This window comes from Lingula anatina, chromosome 1, assembly GCF_051362555.1.
Source record: "Lingula anatina isolate TDL-2025a chromosome 1, LinAna3.0, whole genome shotgun sequence".
NCBI classification, from domain to species: domain Eukaryota; kingdom Metazoa; phylum Brachiopoda; class Lingulata; order Lingulida; family Lingulidae; genus Lingula; species Lingula anatina.
In genome coordinates this window covers 7486415-7505080 of record NC_141767.1, presented here as the reverse complement: position 1 = coordinate 7505080, position 18666 = coordinate 7486415, and the positions used below count along the sequence as shown (strand labels likewise).

The 18666-nt window shown below is 34.6% G+C and overlaps 2 protein-coding genes across 3 annotated transcripts in view; one reads left to right on the top strand and one right to left on the bottom strand.

The window, feature by feature from the left end:
- LOC106158338 (uncharacterized) overlaps positions 1–12653 on the top strand; it is a 41166-nt gene extending 28513 nt beyond the window's left edge. For both annotated transcript variants that reach the window (XM_086999987.1, XM_086999988.1), the window contains 12 exons: positions 2695–2753; positions 3641–3702; positions 3884–3972; positions 5465–5567; positions 5896–6050; positions 6639–6725; positions 7197–7293; positions 9230–9960; positions 10804–11098; positions 11322–11429; positions 11836–11902; positions 12398–12653. In XM_086999987.1, the coding sequence (XP_086856113.1) occupies positions 2695–2753; positions 3641–3702; positions 3884–3972; positions 5465–5567; positions 5896–6050; positions 6639–6725; positions 7197–7293; positions 9230–9960; positions 10804–11098; positions 11322–11429; positions 11836–11898 (1849 nt within the window). In that variant the 3' untranslated portion in view covers positions 11899–11902; positions 12398–12653. The remainder of the gene's footprint in view (positions 1–2694; positions 2754–3640; positions 3703–3883; positions 3973–5464; positions 5568–5895; positions 6051–6638; positions 6726–7196; positions 7294–9229; positions 9961–10803; positions 11099–11321; positions 11430–11835; positions 11903–12397) is intronic.
- Positions 12654–13169: 516 nt separating this feature from the next.
- On the bottom strand, positions 13170–18052 carry LOC106158342 (ubiquitin-conjugating enzyme E2 G1). Its single transcript, XM_013534272.2, has 6 exons — positions 17895–18052; positions 16906–17008; positions 16363–16460; positions 15775–15953; positions 15357–15464; positions 13170–15189 (listed from the first exon to the last, which is right to left on the bottom strand). The coding sequence occupies exons 1-5, from the start codon at positions 17938–17940 to the stop codon at positions 15390–15392; spliced, it is 501 nt and encodes a 166-aa protein (XP_013389726.1). The 5' UTR covers positions 17941–18052; the 3' UTR covers positions 13170–15189; positions 15357–15389.
- Positions 18053–18666: the final 614 nt, after the last annotated feature.

Below are 18666 nucleotides of genomic sequence, written 5' to 3'. Positions count from 1 at the left end.
TATATACTTTTTTCACATGTGAACATGACTCTCATATATATATATATATATATATATATATATATATATATATATATATATATATATATATCATTTTGGTACATTTAATGAACTTGTTTTGTACACTGGTTGCTGCCAAATAATACTGAATTGTAAGCCAAATTATATTAGCAATGTTTGTATATTTGAATTTATAGTGATCAGATCTTTCTTTTTCATTAAATTTTTAATTCACACTTTGAAATAAAATGTTTACTAATAGAAGTGCAAAATTATACAGGTTATACATATTTTGAAAATTCTGATGTTGTTTCATGTTTTATTTTATCATAAACCCAAACTTTTCCTAAGGTCATGTGGTAGATGTCTCTTCATGATGCTGAAGATATTTTGCTTACACAAATTACCTTTCCCTATTCACTCTGTGCACAAAGCTGGAAAATGTGGCAATTTTGAAAGGTTACCATGTTTTCATACTGTTTCCCCAGATGACATGGCAAATTGAATTCCAGAAGAATGTCTTTATGGCTGTAAATTAACTCTGAAGCCATTGATTGTCCATTTTTCTAAGGATGCATTCACTGCACGTCCAAGTTAAAGCAAAAATACGTAGCCTAAATGTTGTCAGCAGATGGTCAAATCATGAAGGGACTACTGTAATTGCACCCTCACAGTGATGGTTCAAGTTCTACCCTGATATTACTATCTATAAATGTTTATTATAATATTGAGCCTTTGCTTTTATGTATAATTTAGCCATGTTGTCATTTAGATAAGAAAATACAGTATGTCCATGGCTAGGAGCACGGATTTTGCTAATTTTAGAGCTTGATCTTTAAAAAGTACAACAAGCTGTTTGGTAGCATTTGCCTAACTCTATCTGGTTTAATGTAAATTTGTTTTAAATGTGACCACTCTTCTAATAAGCCTGCAACTATTCAGTCATATACATTAAGCCTTTAAAAATTGGCGTGTTGTATACCTAGAGACAAAATGTCAGAACCATTGTGCACAGGATCCTAAATGGAGAAGCACAGAATGCAGCCAAAAGAGCATGCAGATGACAGCAAAGCGATGTTTATTGTTTTTATATCCTCTTAGCATCCATTTGTGCAATCATCCCAAAGCATGTCACATATTGTTAATGTTCATAATGATTAAAAATTAAAGAAAAATTGATCATATGCAATATATTATGGCCAACAAGTGTTGGTGTTTGCAGCTGTTATTAGAGTGATGGTTAGTAAATGGTAAAGCTTAAGGCTTCGTTCACATGGAAAGTCTATTTTCTAAAAATCTATTTTCTATTCGCGGTATCTTATGATCACGGTCTGTGCCCTAAATATCCTGCAGCATAATTACTGGCAGCACGAGCCAGTTACTTATACAAAGCTGTAATTAATTCTTGGCTGTGCTCGCATTCTATAAAATCTCATCCTCCGTTGCCGCATCGCTTGCCATCGGATCATGACGGTCACATCATATCTGTCGTGTGTATAGCTTCTTCATCTTCTTCGTCTTGTTGTTGCACAAAATCGACAAACACATTTTTCAAAGCAACCACGACCGCCATTAACTTTCTAACTTCCTACTGCGCATGCGTCAAGGTATCAGAATCTCCTCCGAGCACAGCCGAGAATTAATTACAGCTTTGGAAGTAACTGGCTCGCGCTGCCAGTAATTACGCCGCAGGATATTCAGGACACAGACCGTGATTACAAGATATACCACGAATAGAAAATAGATTTTTAGAAAATAGACCTTCCATGTGAACGAAGCCTAAGACTTATTTCTCTCTCTGAAATCGAACTGTGTGCACTTTTGCTGCTGACAGACAGGCAGATTTTTTGCAATTTATTTTTATCCATGGGTTGTCAGCAATGAAACAACTTTAATTTTTGGTCACATTTTTCCCCAAATTTTTCTTCCTCTCTTTCTTTCTTTTTTCTTTTCTAATAGATTTTCCTTAGAAACTTTTCTGGATCCTATAAATTCAAAATGAGAACCAAAGTATTCCATGCAACCAAGCAATTTAGACTTTCTTGTCTGTATCTCTAATGGTACTGTAACAATGTATCAATTGAATTATATTTTGCTTGGCAAATGGAGAGGAAATAAAAACCCAAGTGAGTCCATTATATCTGGTGGATGAAATATTGATGGTAAATTGAACTAGACTCATGGAATTTGTGGCAAGAACCAAAAAGATTGTATAAACAGTAAAACGTTACAAAATAACAGGCTGTGGTAGTCAAATCTATTGTAATAGAAATAATGGTACCCAGGACTTTAAACTACAGAGGGAACCTAGGTATTGAAATCCACATGCACATGTCAGGAAATTGTAGTTTGTCAACAGCTTGTCATTGTGTCAATCTAAAGCAAGATAGGCTGGACACATTAGCAGTAAGTGATCACTTGAGTGAGACTGCCAGACATGTATTTGCTGTATAAGCCTGCACAAAGGTGGACCATATAAGATTACATGATCATTTTATTTGTCACAGAATGTTTGAATGTATACTTGTTGACACACACCAAATGTCTCTGTACTAATCCCAAATTGATCACTTCAGTCCCAGATATATGCACAGGTTTTTTTTCATTGTACAAATATTCAATTTATAGTTACACTGTAAATTATCTATTGTCTTTTTTCTTTGAAAAACTTATGAAATTTGTGTTTGATTCCAGGTATGTGTTCACCATTCTCAGCTACCTTATTGGTGTGTTTGTGTTTGCCACAATTGTGGGTAAGTCTTTCACTACTGTAACATGAATGACAGCACAGCATCTAAAGTGGTTTGTATGGAATAGATAGGTTTCGTGCCTATGATACAGGTTTACTGCTTCGGGACTAAATAAGTAATGACCCTTACACACTATTTTACAAGTTATTCATAATTGTATGAATCTGATTTCATTTTATAGGAAGATGATTTTTTGTAAAGAGTCATATTATAACAGTCCCACACAGTATTTTTAGAAAATGGCCTGCAAAATGCAGAACAGAAGATAAAATGTGGCACTTTTAAACCTTGATGTAGGGTATTTACTGTATTTATGAAAAACCTTCCTTAATATAAACATTTGTCTTAGGATTCCACGTTTGAGCACCTAACTTGCCCAATGGTCCTTGTGGCAGTGACACATTAATATAAACAAATGTTAGCCATTATGTCAAATTATTTGAATTTTCCTTTCAAAGATTTCCTTTGTTTGGCAAAAAGAAAAAATATCGTAGATCACAGGTATAGCTTAAATGTATGTTAGCTTATAGTGATGATGTGTTGAAGGCCCTGAAGGACACGCTGTTAATGTGAACATGTCATAATCTTCTGGTTTTTTTTTTTTTATCATCATGAAAATTGCTCTGTGTCCTTAATGGATTGACAGCAGGTGTACCACAGACTTCCATTAATTAAAATCACTTTTAACCTTTAAATGAATCTGCCTAAAGAATTTTAAATAACTGGTTCTGATAGATGAAAGATGAATGGCAAAGAAGTAGTATTTTTAAAGAATTCATTTCTATAGATGATTACAGACTGAATTTCTGTGTATTGATGCCAAAAACGCATTATTACATGCTGATAAAGGCTTGCTCTATCCATTATTAATTCATTTTATTGGGTTTCAGGACAAGTTGGCAATGTCATAGCAAACAGGAATGCAAGTCGCCTGGAATTTGAAAGACTTCTGGTGAGTTCTGTGGGAGTGGATTGTGTTAGAGATGCAAGACATTGCACTGGGGATGTGAGATTTAAAATTGCTCCACTGGCTTATAGAGCTATAGTTGCTATGTAGATTTTGTCATGCTTAAGCAATAAACTTAATAATGACTTTGAAATTTATTGTTTAAATTAAAGTGTTTTGTATGTAGGATGGAGCCAAGGCATACATGCGCAATCACAATGTTCCCCGTGACATGCAGACACGTGTACAGAGATGGTATGACTATGCATGGTCCAGGTAAGTGTACAGTGTACCATTTGCTGAAACCTCTTTTTCTATTTTGGACTGTTTATTTCATGCATGGCTTACTCTAAAGCTAGTAGCCCCTCCTGCTGGCTTCTGCTAGAAATTGTCTTGAAAAAAATTGCCTGGTAAAAGGCCCTAATATTCCACTATTTTTTTTTCATGAATACATCCTGCAAGTAGTGGTATATAAAAGATAAAACCTTTTTCACTCCCATTATTGTTCGGTTCAGTGAGGAAAAAAACCTGTCACAAATTTTGTGTAATATTATGCATGATTGAATATGACTAGTCCTGAGCTATTTTGAATACAGAAAAGTTAAAAAATGAACCATGAAATTCTAGATAAATGAATATTTTTTCTTCACTCGTAATCAGGAATATTGTGAGGTAAGAAGTTGCCTGCATGAAAGGCAAGGCACGGTTCTTGTTTAGTCTTGTTATAGCACTTCCTTCCTCTTCTTTTGACCCCCCCCCCCCGTCCCCAATCGTATCAGCCATCACGCCCCCCACCCCACCCTCCACCCCCTGCTGCACGTGTACCTGTGCAATCACAGGGGGACATACCTGTCTGAATGCCTCAGAGATTCCACACTCTTGTCACACTCAAATATATATTCATGTCCACCATCAGAGACTTGCTTCAGCACTGTGTCCAAGCTTCAAAGCTTCACCATGCTTCCCGCAGTCATAGATAAATTGTGTCCACATGCTTGTACTGTTGATAGTGGCAGTATTTTAGAGCCAGTTTGTGGACCTTGCAGAGAGTTGTAGGCCTTTTGAGGCACATTCACAAGCACTTTGTCTAGTACACTGTACCTGACACTGGTTCACAATTGCTTGATTGTCATGCCCTGACTCCTGTCCATAATATATGTAACAGTACTTTGTATATCTGATACATCAAGGCATTAAGGTTTTATCATAACATAAACTCAAAATGATGGCTATTAATTTCAAAAGGAAATTTAAAGGAATTTTAAAACGACAGTAAAAACTTTAAAAAGGGAAATGATCAATATGAAGCTTTGAATTCAAAAGTAGATATACTTATTTTAAAGAAAAACAATTGTAAAAGAGATTTAAAAAGAAGTTTAATTCTGCACTCATATTTACAAAAGGTAGATTTTTTATTTTACAATAAATTTGTTTGATTTACTACAGTAACTATATGTATGACTCAAATAATCCATGATAAAAGAATTGCATTTATTTAGTGGTTAAAATCAAATGCAAAGAGGTTAAGTTAGAATGCCAAAAGACTGCATTGAATTTCATTCGGACCAAACAAAATTAAAAATATGACCTAAAAGCGCCCTTAAATGCATTGTTTTTAATTACTGTCAAATATGGCTATCAGGTGTATAGGCAAAAGAACTTGGAAGTCTACCTAACTTGTATAAAAATATCTTTTAATGAAATTCCTGGCTATTAAAAATTATTATCTGATTACTTTTATGTGAATACATTCCTGTTGTTATTTAAGGGGCCGTATCAGTGGTGGTGGGGATATCAACTCACTGGGTTTACTACCTGATAAACTGAAAACAGAGTTGGCACTTCATGTCAATCTAGAGACTCTTCGGAAGGTAAGTTAATTTGTTTGTATGTATGCTGGTTAAACATTAATCATTATGTGTGAAAATGAATGATATTGAAGAAATGTGATAATGAATGATATTGAGGAATTGGTTTCTTTTGAAATATTAGTCTTTAAGTTGATGCTGGCATTAAAGCTGCTTTCACAGAATTCAAACTAAAAATATGCTTGGTTGGACAGTGTTCCGAAGGCTTAAACATTTTTATCATATAAAATGTTAGGCTACATATACCAGTACGCACATACATATACCCATTGTCAGATTGACTGAGCCTTATCCGAAGAAGCATTTGTAATATTTGAATTCATTTTTCCAGGTGACAATCTTTCAAGAGTGTGAACCAGAGTTCCTCCATGACCTGGTGCTCAAAATGAAGGCGTATATCTTCACCCCGGGGGACCTCATCTGCAGGAAAGGCGAGGTGGCTAGAGAAATGTTCATTATAGCTGACGGAGTGCTAGAAGTGCTCAGGTATATTTACACTACTTTACTACTTTTTATATTCAAAAGTTCTGATGGATTTATATTTGCAGGTTTTGTTAACACACAATAGATGATTATCAAATTCAGATTATGATTTATTAACTGGAAAAAGATCAGAGTTCGACATTAGTGGTATAGCTAGTAGAATGGAAGGTTGGCCTACTGGTTCTTGCCAGGGGCGATCTACCATTTTGTGAACGTTTCCAATGTGTTTCCACCATTTGAAGCAATCTCTGTCACCAATTTGCTGACTGGAATGCATTTTTTATTTTGGCCATAAAACACAGTAACTATCAGATACCCAAAGTTAACGCCGGGCCCTTAAGATGCATGTATATTTGTCTTGATGAAGATTGAAGAGAACTGCCTTGATATGAGCAAATCCATTTATATAATAGCTGTATTACTATCCCTCACTTGGCCTCCAGGGAACTTAAAACTAGTTCCAATAACACAGCATTGTGCCTGGTCCATTAAAATTTTGATGAAGTCTAATATCATGCACCCAGTAGCACAGATGTTTTATAGTAAATGGAAAAATTATTCTGCAATTTTTTTTTAAATTCTGCGCACCAGTGAAAGTGGAGAAGTGGTTACACAGATGGTATCTGGGGATTTCTTTGGAGAGATTGGTATTCTAAACCTGGATGGTGGGGTCAACAGGTATACTTTTCCTTACCAGGTCTTAATTATTTAACAGTCATGAAACAAACCTTTTCACTCAGTTAAGAGATTCCTAATGCTATATTCTAATGAGCGTTTTGCAAAGAGATACAAATGTTTTACCAAGTACTCATCAATGACAAAAAACTTTAGCTAATGGTGGTTTTCAGTTTTTATATGGAAATTGTTATTGATTTTTAAGCAATTTGTAGTGTTTGTTAGTATGAACACAGGATAATCTATTTTACCCATACATTTCTATAATGGATGAAGATTGCAGTAACATATATCACTAACCTCTTTATAGCCTGAAACCTCATTAACTGAGCAGAAGTGAATGAGTTTTATGAGATCAGAAAGTGGTCCAGTTATTAGAGTAAGTTAAGGGAATGAATGCAGAGTACCTATATATAAATATATATATGTGTGTGTGTGTGTGTGTGTGTGTTACTTTTCCCCTGTGTATTGCAGGCGTACAGCAGACGTGAGGTCAGTGGGATACTCAGAGTTATTTGTACTGTCCAGGGAAGATGTGTTGTCTGCACTACAGGACCACCCTGAGGCTGAGGTAAAGAATGGATGAGAATGATGATGGAGATGGATGAGTAATGGAAGTGGGGAGGAGGGGGTCTTTTTCTGAAAAAAGTGAACATTTATGTCATATGTCAGTAACAAACACATATTTAGTAATATTTGCATAATTTTGACTTGCCCCATTATTTTCACTTTTACCTATCAGTATGGAAAGAAACCATCAGTATAAGAAAAAGTGATTTAAAACTAATACAAATAAAACAGAGTGTTTGTCACTGACTTTACCAAAAATGTTCTTTGATTTTCTGTGGTACCTGTATGTCTGTATTTTCTGTGGTACCTGATTTTCTGTATGTCCCTTCAACTTATATTTGGCCTTGATATGTGTATTTTGTTGCAACTTTTTATTTGTTGTCATGGCAGGTTATGTAAATTTTGCAAATGTTTTCTTCTTTATTTAAGACAAACAATATTTTCAGTTCATCAGCTTCCTTCTATTTATGGCAGAGAGTTAAATGTGTGACGTTACATTTTAGGGCAATTTTTCTTTTGTTGCTCTCAGTATCCCTTTTAAAAGCTGCCATAATTGTTGTGCTTGATGTTGTTGCATGGGGTTTTCCTTTATGCACAGGCATTATTGACAGAGTCTGCCAAAAGAAGATTAACTGAAATAATGGCAAAGAATAAAATGAGCAGCTGTGCACCTGATAACCAAGAGCAGGCTGGGGAGGAGATGGACTGTTCTGCTCATCCTGTTACCACACAGCCCCCCTCCTTGGTAGCCAACCTGCTGGGGGTTTATAGCCTCCCACCAAGGTATTTTATCAAGTCATTAACGTCTATCAGTTCTCTTACAAAATTATGATATTTAAAGGAGAATATATATATATACAAATGTAGGGCCCTCTGTTATCAAAACTAATTCAGCACAGTCTGTATAGTGTCAAATGTGATAAATCAGGTGTGGTAGTTGTGATTTGTGATGTTTCATATGTGTTAGTGTGCTACATGTACAATGTAGGTTTGTGTGACAATATGTCAGGTGTGACATTATACAGACTGGTATGTTACAGGTCTGACAGTATTTATGACATGTCAAAGTGTCGTTTGATAAAGTGTGCATGTTGAGGTTTGGTATACAGTCCAAGTGTTGGATGTGACAATGTCTGAAGAGTTGTTGACTGGGACATCTACTTTGCAAAGGTGTATGTATATATAAAAGGGTTTTGGTTCAGTCTGCTGTCAATGCTTAATGTTTGTTTTTCTCCCTTCCTACTGGTATTTCCTTCTTTCTTTTTGTTTTTTCCTCATGTTATATTGTATACACCAGCGTAGTTTGGTTTATGACTCCCTAAAATACAATCATTGTTAACCAGTGTTTGTCATTTTAGAAGCTGTCTATAATGGTGTGTAGGGATTAAATAGGAGGCTGAATTGTTGGCAGAGAATACATTTAGCACACAACCTAGAAGGGTCTTCATTGGTTTTATCGCTATTTATCTTAAAATTAACATCCATTCAAAAGGCAGTGTTTAATCCCGTTTTGTAGATCAATATAATTTTGATTTCGTTTAGTCCAGCAAATTATTTTTCATTTTCTCCTATTTAGATTAAGGATTATTTGTGCAAGACAAGTATTTCAGAGATATTATTTACAATTGAACCTCCTGTTTGATGCATATCTTCTTCTCAAAGAATATTGAATTTAGATAGATAATCTATTTACCAATGTTTTGCTGTTTTCTGTTTTTCTGTACACTGATTTAAATCTATTAGTAAGGAAAAATAAATAGAGATCATGCTTTTGTTCTTTTAATTTAGACTATTTTCGATGACATAGAGATAATTCTATTAACTTTATTTTCCACTTACTTAAAAACAACTTACTAGTACTTAAAAACAATCTTCATTGCCTTTCTTTAAAAGTTTTCACTTACAATTAGCTTTTCTTATCATAATTGACTTCCTAGGCATTCATGCAAGAATATGGCAGAAAGAGGCTAAAAGAAATAGAAGAAAGGCGCAGGAAAAAAATGCTGCAGAACCAGGTTCACGTAGCAGCTTCTTTGTGCCAACTAACCAAACCAACCTGGCAGGTAGCATCAAGGAAGGCCAAAAAGAATGTAAAGTTTAAAGACAAACTGACTAGTAGTGATGGTGAAAATGAGGAAGAGTTGGTCAGCCCCTGTAGAGTGCTTAGAGCCTCCTCAAGGAGGCGCCGTTTTGTAAAAGGAAAAGAATATTCTCAGATAAACAACCTGGATGCTGACGACCAAGCCAAACCCCTGGTGCCTTGTGATATACAAATCAAAGTAGAAATGTGTGGAAGTGATGCTAGCAGTAAGGAGGACAGTGATGGAAGTGAGACATCTCCTGATCAGAATGTTTTACCACCTCCTGTGGTGAACTCTGTCAGTGTGGACAACTCCTCTTCACAGGCTCCAGTAGTACATTTGACAGTAAAGGGGAAGGAGGAGAACATGGAAGATCTTCCCGATGTAGGCAGCGATGAGGTGTTTGAACCTCCAGAAATTAAGTATGTGCCTACCCCCATCCTGTTACGCAAGAAAAAGATGACTCACCATAAACTTCGAAAGACTCTTAGTGAGGAAATTGATGCAATTGCCAGCAAGTGTGAAAAGAAACGGGATTGTAGCCACTACAGTGATATTGGAATGCCACTGATACCTGCAAGCCCCAGGTTGCTGTTGCCTTTTTATGCGCAGACATTTTTGTGTCTGTACATTTAACATTCCCAGAAGTCTGTCCTTCTGAAATCCATCTGTGCCCGTTTCTTTTGTACTGAATAATATGTAAAATAGTGACTTATTCCTTCAAATTTGCAGGATTAATTCCAAATGCAAAAATGGATTTTTTTTTAAATTTTCCTAACATTTTAGAATTTTAGACTTGCTATGAACTTTGCAAACAATAAAAGGAAAATGAATTCTATTTTGACTAACAAGTATTTCATGGTGCCAAAATACTTTTTAAAAAAATCTTTAAAAATGAACAAAATCCCTTTGCCTTTGAGCAATTTGTTGCTCTCTTTTTTGGTGGGTCTGTTTTACTTATAATTTTCTGTAGTCAATAATAAAAGACAAAATTTACGTTGAGTTCTGCACATTTCACAGCTTTTGCTGTTATATTTTTTTCCACACTAGTTAGTTTTATTATACAGCACTCTCACTTTCAACTCCTCTTTCATACATTTTCTCAGGAAACAGTAATTCTTTTAGTCCATTTTGGACACTAATTCTCTTGACATAATATTTACTTGGTGCTGGATAGAATGTATGACATGTATGATACAGATATGTCAGTACTTTTATGTGTGCTGATCAAATCACTAATATGCTCAAACATATAAATGTTATATTTAACTTAACCTTTTGGAAGAATGCATAAACTAGACTTTGTGTGAGATACAAAATGATTTTTTTTTACTACTATTATATCCATAATTATAGCAGCTGTCTCAGACAGTTGTGTGTTGTTTACTTAATACCAATATCTCCCTAACACCACTACTGTACTATTTCAGTCAGAAGGGCAGCATGGCTAGCCTGAGGTCTCACTCCTGTGACTGTGTTCTCAGCTACAGAGACAACACCCCTGGCGGATCGGGTGGTGTGGACCTGCAGAATCTCAAATCTTTTGATAAGTCGAATCTTAACCAACCACAGCCATCTGGCCCTGAGTCAACAGGACTGTCAACAACCCCAGCACCTTTGAGCTCTGAGGCAATACCAAAGGTGGTGGTTCAGGGGAACGAAATGGGCTCGCAAGACCCGTCTTCTTTATTGACAGGATTGAAGAGTGTCTTAATGCAAAATATGGTAATTTCACGAAGATAAATCCATATTTTGATGAAAAATTTAGACGACATTCATAATTTATTTGTAACCTGAAATTTGCCCACTTTCTTTTAGAATCTGTGTCTTAAATGCATATTTTTGTTGAGAAAAAAATACAATGTTATTAAAAGAAATAGAAATGTTATAATGATTCACATTTCAATTTTCAAAAAATATTCAGCTGTGTACGTGTTTTCAATTTCAGGATGCTGTAATGAACCAGTTTCAGGACAAGGTCAATATGTTGGAAGATGACAACAGAAAGAAAGCAGAAGTTATCAAAGAGTTGGAATCAAAAGTTAAAAGTTTACAGGTGAAAATGATATTCAGATTTATGTGATGTGGTTTTGCACCACCATTCACATTTTTTTCTGTCTATATAAGCCTAAAATACAAGATACATAATCTGTTTTCATCATTTTCGTTTTACGTGGCACAAAATAGCCAGTTAATATATACAGCCTAAGGTGCAATTATATATATATATATATATATATATATATATATATATATATATATATATATATATATATATATATATATATATAATGTGGAAGAGTATGGTCTTTTTTAGAAAGAATGAGTGATTTAACAGGTGACTTTAATAGGTGAATTATAAACTTAATTATCCTACTTTACAAGATGAATTATAAAGCAAATTATCCTACCTTGATGTAGTGTCTGATGAATTTTTATGTTTCTCTCTTTGCCCCTTTCAGAGAGCACTTCTGTGGAAATCATCAAAGGAAACGGGTATGACAGTGCCTTCTGTGGATATCTAAGATGGTAAGAGGAAAAGTACAATTAAGTTCATGATTGATAGACATAACCCATTCACACTATGGTCAAGTATATGGATAGATAGTGAATCAGGTCACAATATGAATAATTACAGTAGTGTGAATGAGGATTTCTGTGAAATGGTTTCTCAAAATCCTGCTAGCCACCTGGGCCCACTTTCATGAAGGACATTTCACACTAACCAGTGGATAAATTCTCCTAACATCCCTTAACTAAAAGATGGTAAAAATTGTGTTTCATAAACAGTGTTCAAACAGCCGATTAGTTAACTGGCCAGTGTTTGACGGGATAAAATATTTAAACAATTCACTTTATGACCATTTCGTATTTTCTTTTTGAAGTAGAATTACTATAGTCATGTGCCTGCTTCACTCTTTTTGCAACACTAGTTACTAACCTCACCACTTTAAAATGTTACTGTATGAAATTTGATAAAATTGGTGAGCTCAGACATTTTATGTGGTACTTTTTGTTTTTCAGGTGGATCTCTATTTGCCAGATAGAAGATATGAAATGATAATTAGTGATTAGAAGTATTTCCTGAAAGATAACAGATGATGGAGATGACAAAAAATATTTACAACCTGTAATCACCATTAGAAATATGAATTCACTTCTTATTTGTGTCATTTTAATGAAATTATGACCTAAAGATGAGTTGGAGGGTGTTTTTTCTCCAAAAAAATAAATTATACTCAGCAGTTTGACCATTTAACATGATTAAATTGAATTTTTTTTTTTTCAAAATATTACCTTCTGTAGACACCCCAAACTTGTTAAAGAAAAGTATTGATTTCATTTACAGGGTAATCATTTTTAGGCAATAGGAATTTTGGGAGTTTTTTTAATACAGGTCCATGAAACTGATGGTATGGTGTGTTTAGAACCAACCAAAATGTCAAAATGGATGCACTTTTTAAGTTTTATTTATTAATGGGTGAGCTCAAGGCAAGTTTACTATTACAGTAAAACTTTTTTTTGTTAAGTATAGTGTGATCCTTCCAATTAAGCTCAACTTTTTTTTTTCAAAAACTGCAGGACAGTTTATTTTCAAGACAACTGTGATCTCTAGAGATCTGACACACTTCAACATTCCTTATTTGTTATTTATGTTAAAAATATTATTCACTTCAAGGTAAAACATATTCTAGACAGCTTGCTTAAAAGTCCATAAATATTTCACACTATCTCTAGTGTCAACGTTTCTAGGTTAAATGGCTCAAATAATATTGTGTCAAGTGAATTAATAAACTTATTCTTTCTTGTAATCATTCATAATTTATTGACTTTAAATGCAAAAATACAGTTTTTGTATATATTATATTAGACACTAGAATGGTAAGAATCAAGAGATCAAAGAATGTTTTACATATTCCTTGAAAGATCAAAATGACAAGTTACACTCCACCATCTCCAACTTGGCTTATGATAAAATACTTAATGTCTAATGTACATAATATGGTGTATGACAATACAATAGTAATCCAAGTTGCTACAATTTCATTCGCTAAGTCTAATTCCAAACAAATAATGTCATAATTAACACAAAAATGACTGCCAAATCAAGGCTAGAGTATTGCCTGACAAAAAGGTATATGATAAGCTTCCAGGGACTGGCAATTGTTCACCAAAAATTTTAAATTGTTGTCTCAGAGCCCAAGCATTGAGAGGTATGAGACAGGTGCTTGGTGCCTGTAGGAGTGCCAGAGAACTTACAGCACGTGGTGGTACAATAATACTTCATACAAGGCTTAAATTGCAGAGGATGGCTGGATTCGAATACAATAAATTCAAATGAACTTTGCTTGCCAGTTCAAATTTCAACATGAACATTAAAAGGATTCGTAGAGGCTATACACAATATTCGTCCCAAGTGACTACCAACAATCCCTATATAAAATGTTGGGTGATTGCTTGAAACCTATTCCCGAACAATATTATAGATATCACAAAATGTGAATCTTTCAATTTGACCAGCAATATTTATAAACTACAGGGACTAAACTTAAAGCAATCATCAACTAGTTGGTAGCAATTTATAATCTGGCACACTCTCATTTTGCTGAAGTATAGATTGCTAAAACGAACCAGCCGGTTGCACAGCAGCCGCACTTCTATTTCACTATCAAGTAAGTCAAGCACAATTCTAAACAAACCCTGTCTGCAAATAATAATAATAATAATAATAATAATCCCAGTTCAGTGCTAGATATTAATTATATAATGGATATGAACGTGAATATACTGTACAAATGTATGCAACACCCACCACTTCTCAAACTTAACAATTTTCCAACTGAATAAATGTCAAAGAAGTAATCTGATATCGAGGTACTGTTATTGCAATACACATATGACAATGTGTTAGTCAATGAATCCATAGCTCTTCTTTTATGCAGTTTTAAAATGAAAAAACTATTCACACTACATCAGAATATCAAAATTTACTAAAGGTCTGGTAATATTTTGCTTACAAAGCAAGGTCTTGTTGTGCCTGAAGAGTTTTTAACTTGCCAAAATCAAACTGAAACATGCATTTCCCCCAATTTCTAAACTGGAAGTGATGCTCTGTTCATTTTACTATGACTGATAACCACGCAAACCTCAAATTATATACACATGTGAATATACAGTTATTGTGCTTCCCAGCACACTCTTTCACGAAAACGGAGGAATTTGTGAATCGTTGTCAGGAGCCATACCAGCAGCACAGAACTATGGCATACTACGTATGCCTCATGTTTGCCTGTATTAATCAAACAGTCTAAGTAGCTTTCACGTGGCTATGTATCACTCACTTTTTCAATGCTCACTCACTTTTAGAGTACCTGCATATTAGTGGTCCATCTCTGAGCTGCTGGTATGACATAGCACCGCTCTTACAGTCCACACCATGAACTGATAAATAACCAAGACATGTGAAACTTGTGGGGAAAATCTACATAAAATAACAACTACAAACAATTACTGAAACTTAACTGTTAATTGATCCAAGTAAGGTGAAGCTAACGGCCAGCTATCAAATATCTTATAACAAGTATAACTTAAATCCATCTCAGATGGTTGTTCTGCTGTTAGTGTATGGAGTTATGGTACCTGCAGCATCAAGTAAATGTTTCCCTGACTTGAACAGTGGGAGTCTTCATAAAGAATGTCTGTTGTATAGTCCCACTATGTGACTGATGTGCAGATAACAACCTGCTGTGACGTCACTTATTGCTGCAATGTTTCATATGCATTACTCCAGAAGAATACGAGGTTAGATCCATAGCCTGCAAAAAATGAACTTTGTCAAGTCATTTCATTTCATTTCAAGGTTTTTGAGTACAATGGAATTTACTGAAGTCTCAGTCCAATTAAATGCAGATTGAAGGGTTACAACTCTGAGTACTTCTAAAATATAGCCTTCTTTAGAAATTGTAGTGTATCGAGCACCTGCCTTGCATATTGATTATAGGATATTTGTCTAGTGTTACTCTTCTTGACTTTTTCTAACACATCTGGCTACTTTCTTTTTAAATTCAGCAGGGTTTTCCCTCCAATCTTTCTGCAAAGAAAAATAGAAAATTGTCTATTACAAAGAATTCTTAAACTAGCCAATTTTGATAAAGTACTTTACATGCAGACAAAGGTGCTATTCAAGGTGAATGAAATACTTCAAAATCTTAATTTTACATTTGTCAGACATACTACCAAATTACAATTTTTTCATGTTAATCAAAATTATCTGAAGTTCTACAGAGAGCTATTTTCAAACTATTTACCTGGCAAATGAGGTTAATAAAAAGACTTACTCAATAAAACTAACACAAAAAATGCCATTTAAAACTGCTACTTTCACATTATCAAATACTTACTGCTGCATCAACATTGGCCGGAGATTCATCATTTGGATCAGCTAGCATAGATATAACACTGAGTAAAATGGTCTCTACAGTATGGATGGGTAACCACCTTTCATTGGCCTTCTCATACCCATATTTGTCATCTCCTGGCTCATGCAGAATTGAGATACAAACATCACCATTTTTATCAACTGAAAAGGTGATAAATTCCGTTTTTCATATTGAAGGTTTGAAAAAAAAAACAATATATTTTACTGTGCACATGTACAAATATACAAAGCGGCTTCATGATGAGACTAAAATGTGCTATGCATGGTATAAATTGGGTAAATGTGATTTAAACTCCACTAGTACGTATGTCATGAAATCTACCAAAAGACCATGGCACCTGAGAATGATCTTATTGAATTCTGTTGGGTGCAAAACTAACTCTTATCACTGCTCACACACAGCATAAGTGACATCAACTTGAAGGGTATACTAAGCAAGTCACTTAGTGCGCACCATAAAACACACTCTAGGAAAAATGTACAAGGTGAGGTGGGAAGTGCCAAAAGCTGAACCTTGTCTTAAGGATTTTCACTGGCTGAATTCACTTACTATTTGGATGCCATACATCTGATATAAACTTCATCTTGGGTGGCTTGAGAGGATAATCTTTAGGGAAGTACAGGTGAGCTTTGAAAAATCCTCCTTCACTAAAATGACAAAGATATTCATATATCTTCATTATAACATGGAAAATATTTTCAAATATTTCATACTCACTTGGAGTGGATCAAAATTAAGACACGAGTAGAAAGATGTTCCAAAATCTCTATGTATCATACCAAAAATGTACACATTTCCAACCTTTAATAAACAAAATGGTTTTACCTACTGAATAGAATATCAAATAATAAGCTGTATACCTTTAATTTATCAAATATCATCAATGTAACGTTTATGTAACAGTGTCTATAAGTATAAAGTATATGGTAATATAAAGTATATGGTATACTTGTCAATTTTATGAACAATTTTCCTTATCTTTTAACATCACTAGGTTAGCCTCAGGCTACCAAAGTAGGAAAAGACAAATGCCTTGTTTTCATTGATTAGTGACCCAAATAGGACAATGACCATAAATGTTTAACTACTCACAAAAGTGTATCAGGTGGTCCTATGATCAATACTTCCCACTTGTAGATGTCATCATCATCAATCAATCCTGCAGAGAACCCTTCCACTGGGTTCTTCATAAGCTCTGAAAAAGTAAACATGGATTAAATTGAAAAGTACGCTAGTGGGTTATTAGTTTCATAGCTACATTAAATGTGGCTTAATCAGTTCATGGCTGGATAATAAACTTGGACAGTGGAGAAACAGATTTTCAAAATAAATCACAGTTACTCATAGAGGAAATCTGCATAGATAAGAAGGCCTATATCTCCGTCTTTCTAATCAAACTGATGATAACAAAGGACGTGTCCAATGAACTATGATGGAATTTTTCTGTCGTTTTAAATTCACTGGGCAATACAACATCACATTTTGGCGACATCTTTTCCACATTTATTCCCAAAACCCTCACCATCTTTAAGACCTATGAATAGAGTAAAGTAACATGTAATTTATATATCATAATCTTGATTACAGTGATCAGCTTTTATCTAGACAGAATTTTGTTTTTCCAACATAACTAGCCTAGATGGCTGAAAGGCTGTCATTACATATACCTAAGAAGTATCTGTTCTTATAAGTACAAATTAAAAAAATACAATACCATTTCACTGTCAATAAAACAAAGGGGAGGGGGGGGTATGAGGACGACAATAGGTATGATGTAGTCTGGACAAGCCAGACAAAAATGAGTCACATTTAGTTCATCAGTTGACAAAAGTATTACAACAACTGTGTGAAACGTATGAAATTTGTGTCCATGATATTATTTTTTAGGTCCAAATGTTGTTTAAAGTCATTTTCCTGCAATTTGTTCCGAGGACAAGGTCAGATCAGTCCAAACACAGGCAAACTCTTTTGGTTGTGACAACACAAAGACAACACACATAAATAACACATTTTATATTAAGAAACTATACACCGATCTTAAAATTTTTCAACACAGATGTAGGTATGTTAAATATCATTACCTCCAAGCTGTCTATGCAGCAATAGAGCCGATCGTTCTTGAGCCATCGATCGTACGCACTTTATATCACTCAGTCTTCCTCCCAGCCAGCTGTGTGAATATGGCTTCTGCGATAACTTGCGAGATGACCGATTTTGGATGCGCGGCTGATATTCTGACGTCATTATCGTCTGCTTTTCTTCTGAAAATTCTGCAGCGCACCTGCAGCATTCAGTGAAACGATTCTGTTGCTCCCATTACTCTCTTATTTCTGATGTAAATTAATATTGACTTGGGTGGTGACTTTGACCAATGTCTTTGCAATTCAAAGAATTAATTTGGAAAATCGCTACCTAATTTTTATCTTTTTTTGAAATTAGATCTTTTTAAATTAGACCTACAGCAAAATTGCACCCCAGCGTTCACTTCGACTCTCGTCATACGCCTATTTGTATAGCAGGCCTGCAGTTTCGTGGAAAAAACATCTTAAAATTAGTAAATGAATTGTCAAACTAATTTATTTCATCAGGAGAGACATTGCTCAATACATAGGAGGCCTATAGGCCTAATATAGGCCTATTCGATCAAAAGCCTATGAAAATAGATTTTCAAATCTCTTAAACAAAATTACTTTTAGGTGCAAAAATTGTTTATTTCGACTCACAGCTTAAGCAAAACTTTTTAACGTTCGACACTTCCTTAGCATTGTAGGCTACGGTCACATTACAAGAGAAGGCCTATGTGGCCAATTTTTTTTACTCGTAGTTAGGCCTACTTTTAGGCCTACATAAATT

Coding starts and splice junctions, on each gene's coding strand:
- LOC106158342 (XM_013534272.2), bottom strand. CDS start 17,940: ATGGCTCAAGAACGATCGGCTCTATTGCTGCATAGACAGCTTGGAG. Junction 16,461..16,905: donor GGACCACCTGATACACTTTT/GTGAGTAGTTAA, acceptor TTGTCATTTTAG/TGAAGGAGGATTTTTCAAAG. Junction 15,465..15,774: donor CGGCCAATGTTGATGCAGCA/GTAAGTATTTGA, acceptor TTTTCTTTGCAG/AAAGATTGGAGGGAAAACCC.